The 4,307-nt window shown below is 46.4% G+C and overlaps 2 protein-coding genes across 2 annotated transcripts; both read left to right on the top strand.

Annotated features, from left to right (window-relative positions):
- Nucleotides 1–10: 10 nt before the first annotated feature.
- Pmar_PMAR022714 (60S ribosomal protein L31, putative) lies at nt 11–370 on the top strand (the record flags this gene model as incomplete). Its single annotated transcript, XM_002783858.1, has 2 exons — nt 11–168; nt 214–370. 2 exons carry the CDS (start codon nt 11–13, stop codon nt 368–370), a joined length of 315 nt encoding a protein of 104 aa, XP_002783904.1.
- Nucleotides 371–680: 310 nt separating this feature from the next.
- On the top strand, nt 681–1,272 carry Pmar_PMAR022715 (ribosomal protein L7A, putative). The gene is made up of 3 exons (XM_002783859.1): nt 681–820; nt 871–1,022; nt 1,075–1,272. The coding sequence occupies exons 1-3, from the start codon at nt 737–739 to the stop codon at nt 1,223–1,225; spliced, it is 387 nt and encodes a 128-aa protein (XP_002783905.1). The 5' UTR covers nt 681–736; the 3' UTR covers nt 1,226–1,272.
- The last annotated feature ends 3,035 nt before the right edge of the window (nt 1,273–4,307 follow it).

A 4,307-nucleotide genomic window follows, 5' to 3' on the forward strand; every position in this document is an offset into this window, starting at 1 on the left:
CAAGAAGATCATGCAGCCTTTGACTGTTGATCACACGATCCACGTCCATAAGATCGTGCACAAGCAGACCTTTAAGAAGCGTGCTCCTAAGGTCGTTCGTGCCATTAAAGCCTTCGCCCAGAAGCAGATGAAGACAGAGGATGTCCGTATCGATACCAAGCTCAACAAGTACGTCCACCATTACTACCTTGTTAGTCAAATATATTCTCTCAGGTTCATCTGGTCTAAGGGTATCCGCAACATTCCTCGCAGAGTCCGCGTACGTCTGTCCCGTCGTCAGGCCGAGGAGGGTGAGGAGATGTACACTCTTGTGCAGTATCTTCCCGTCCAAAGCTTCGAGGGTCTCCAGACCGAGGTCGTGAGCGCCTAAGTTCCCTACTCCAGGCAGGATCACCGTCGTTGAGAGCAGCAACATCCTGTTATAATTCTTTATGCATCGCTAACTTTGTTCCTGCTTTGAAAGGAGGTTTACCATTGTTGCTATGCTGTTGGATCATATCGAGGGATGATTGTCCTTTATCGTCGGTCTTCGTCCATCGCCTGTGATGACAGTGAGCTTCTCCATCTATTGGTTACGGGAACATGCTAGCCTTTAGTTTATGAGATTTGCTACTAGATGATCGAGGGCGATCGGGAGGAGGGAATAATGGTATTCACCAAGTGGTGTTTAGTCCTATAATTGCCCTCGTGATCGGCAAGTGAAGGGCCTTCTTCCTGTTTACCACTTCTTTTACAAATGTCCGACGCTGAAGTTAATCCCAAGGCTTATCCTCTTGCCTCTGCAGATCTTACTGCTACTATCATGGATCTTGTACAGCAAGTAATAAAATGCGTTAGATTCACTATGTTTCACTCGCTCTCGTTACTCAGTCCTGCAACTATAAGCAGCTTCGTAAGGGTGCCAACGAAGCCACCAAGACCCTAAACCGTGGTACTGCCGAGGTCATCGTCCTGGCTGCTGATACTGAGCCTTTGGAGATCATTCTCCATCTTCCTCTCGTCTGCGAGGACAAGAACGTTCCGTAAGCCCTCGGCATCGAAGTATATGTGAAATATCATGTGTGTTGATGTTAGTTACGTGTTTGTGAAGTCCAAGACTGCTCTGGGACGTGCCTGTGGTGTGTCCCGTCCTGTGGTTGCTTGCAGTATCACCAGCAAGGAGGGCTCACAGCTCATGACTCAGATCCAGGACTTGAAGGATTCCATAGAGCAGATCCTCATCTAAGGGCTCTTACGTTTCAGTCGTCTACTACTACTACACAACGTTAACACTTGGCTCGGGGTTTTGTGTTGGTACTCTTCTGAACTACGGCCTGTGTTACAGTTACATATCTCGGTTGAGAACCAATACCTCTTCGTTCAGACATGCGAGATACGCATACGTTGAGTATTATACTGAATGGTTGAAGATAAGAATTAACGCACATGTCGATGCGAGCAGGCGAGGTGTGCGTCAGAGCAGGAATTCGTGGGATAGGAAGGTTGATCAAAGACAGGAGTTCCGACATGACCAAGAATAAGACATGATATTTATGAATTCGCGATAAAGGGGTTATATCGCGACGGGTCCACTCTGGTGGACTATGGATCAGAAACCCACTACTTGGCATTCCTGCTGATAGTACCTTACTGATTTCCATCGCCGCGAGCTTGATGTACACCCCTCCACATATTCTTAGCATATCGGATATGCCATATCCGGTTGTTCGACTCCTGCACAGCCACCACAACGAGTACCATCTTGCGGTTCAGGGAGGTATGTACTTAGGTTTCACTTGATATGACTTCTAAGTTTCAAGGCTTAACCCTTCGTAGTTAGTGATAAGTCGAAGATTGGTAAAAAGTTTTCTCTACATATTCCTAGCATACATGTGTCAAAATTGCGCCTCAAATTACCAATTTTTACTGGGGGAATATGTCTTTGACTTCGCTCCTGATTTAATGCTGTACATCAACAGAAAGAGAATCGTCCATAATGGTATCCCTTCATGTTGTCATATAGGAGGCTCCTGTGGAAGAATATTCTTGATTGTCTCGGTCGATTACTAGGGTGTGCGCTGAAGTAATGGAGACGTGCTGTTCGTAATCTTATTACGCCCGAATTATTTCATCTCTCATTCGATATTTCGACCGAAGTTGCCTCTGGTGATGGTGTTGAGTCTCAAGCTGCGGATGCGCCCGGAGAAGTTCCAGAAACGTTACAAGTTGTAACTTACAACTCCTCAATTCACATCCAGATACAATCGATTATCCGGGCGCTCACTACTTGTAACAGTCCTATTCCAATGATGGGAATCCAATCCCACTCACCAGACACTCGCTTTCCCTTCCTCCCTCCCCCTCAATTCGTACCCTCTATCATCACTCAGTTTCAACAGTTCAACTCCTTATTTATGGATTCACTGTAACCACCTATATTGTGTTCAGTAATATGGAGGTTTGGGTGGTTGCCACTGGTTTATCAAACCCGTGGCGCTTCTAAACTTTATCTCCTATATACAACATCCTAGTTATAACACCTGGTCAACCACGAAGGTCAATAAACTAAGGTGTTGTGAAACCACTCAAATATAGATAATCTAGAAGCCCTCCCAATAAACCGCCCAAACCAGTTCATCAAGTTTCCGATATCAAGTTAATGTCCTCAGCATATGTTGCACTCGAACGCCGACAACTATGATCTGTAAACTTCATCATATCGTCAATTTCTTGCTTGGAGAAATCAAAACGCTTCGACAGTTCCATACCAAGTTGTCGAGCATTCGTCGGCAACTTCTAATAGATCTTATCAAATATTCTCAAGCATGCTGGTACACTTACAACAATCTTTGCCATACGGTGCACCACACAACATAATCCTCTATGCATACGCTGATCCTTAAAATGTACACAATCATGTCACTATCGTGATATCTAATTCGTCTGACTATGATCCTGGAGAGCTACGCCTTGCTCGAGCAGAAGCTGATCAATGCCGCCGGGTGGCCGATGTTATGTTCGCGAAGTTTCCCTCAGTCACCTGGGCGGGCCGGCCGGTCGAGAATTCCAACCCGCTGCGGAGGTATAACACGGATATCAGAGCCGAGAAGGTATGGATGGATCACGGTAGAGAAATCTCAGAGAGGATCCCAGGTGATGTGTACTCTTTTTGAATAAACTCCTGGTTGGATTGTTCTATGCTAAAACTATTACTTTCAGACCTTCAAGATCGTAAACGAGCACGCATGTGAAGTAATTGGCTTCAGTGAGAGTTACTTGAGGGCATCGGGCAGGATGAACTCGGTATCCGATAAGTTCAATTAGCTTATTATCTTAGTTTCTTACCTAACTGTTTTGCGTTGATGAGTCTGATACAGAATTTAAGCCATCCATTCGCAAACATGTAGCATTTGGCGATATCAAACCGATACATAGTGTGCTAATAGCACACTATCACAGGATAGTATCCTGTGAACTGGGGTGGTTTGTTGAACAAACTTTGTTCTAGTCACTGAACTTCAGTGCCACTTCCATTCGAGATGCAATAATTCAAATGTTCTGTTTGCAATCAGCGGTCTTCGGTCTGGCCGAATCGGTCACCGAAGTTCAGTGTATTACATTTCGATTGGATGTTCGGCTTTGTACATCTTATGTATAAGCTAATAACTCATAACTTATTGTCAAAGTTATGGACTCGTCAATGACGAGTCATCATTGTCTGCCCTGAAAAACTGACAGTCGCCCTCCATTTTCACTCAAAACCCTGTAAAATCACCAAGCCATGGCGCGCGCTTTGGTGTCCTCAATTTCCTCCTAGGGCCTTGGCAATTCCCTCCCTGCCCTCGAAGTCACAAAACGAACACACGAAACGTCCTCCAGCGTCTCGCTTTGAGCCGTCAATAAACAGAGGGAAGCACGGAACAAAGTGAATCGCTGACCTCCTTTCCCGAATAACCTGTGGCCCGTACGCCGTAGATTGGGTGAGGGTCAGGCTTGTTAGCCGGCCCGATCAAGGCTGGGCTGCCATCTTCGACCAAGCCAACTCGGTTTGCGTCGACGATAACATACGAGGTGACTTCATCGGTGAGCAACCTATCCAGACCCTAGGGCGGGAGGTGGGAAAAGCAATCTATGGACCGAACGGTCCCATTTCCAACGAGGCTTCGAACAAAATCGATCACGCTACGTGATGAGCGAGCGCCCTGACCGGGCGTACCCGGCTCAAATCCACTTGGAGGCATTTCACCGCGGTGGAAACCAAGTTGCACTTGGTTTTCACCTAGCAGATTGCCCTTTAAATCCCGCCACTCGGGCGAGCGATTTACGGT

The sequence above is a fragment of the Perkinsus marinus genome (genome assembly GCF_000006405.1).
Source record: "Perkinsus marinus ATCC 50983 genomic scaffold scf_1104296935784, whole genome shotgun sequence".
NCBI classification, from domain to species: Eukaryota; Perkinsozoa; order Perkinsida; family Perkinsidae; genus Perkinsus; species Perkinsus marinus.

Coding starts and splice junctions, on each gene's coding strand:
- Pmar_PMAR022715 (XM_002783859.1), top strand. CDS start 737: ATGTCCGACGCTGAAGTTAATCCCAAGGCTTATCCTCTTGCCTCTGCA. Junction 821..870: donor TCATGGATCTTGTACAGCAA/GTAATAAAATGC, acceptor CTCGTTACTCAG/TCCTGCAACTATAAGCAGCT. Junction 1,023..1,074: donor TGCGAGGACAAGAACGTTCC/GTAAGCCCTCGG, acceptor TGTTGATGTTAG/TTACGTGTTTGTGAAGTCCA.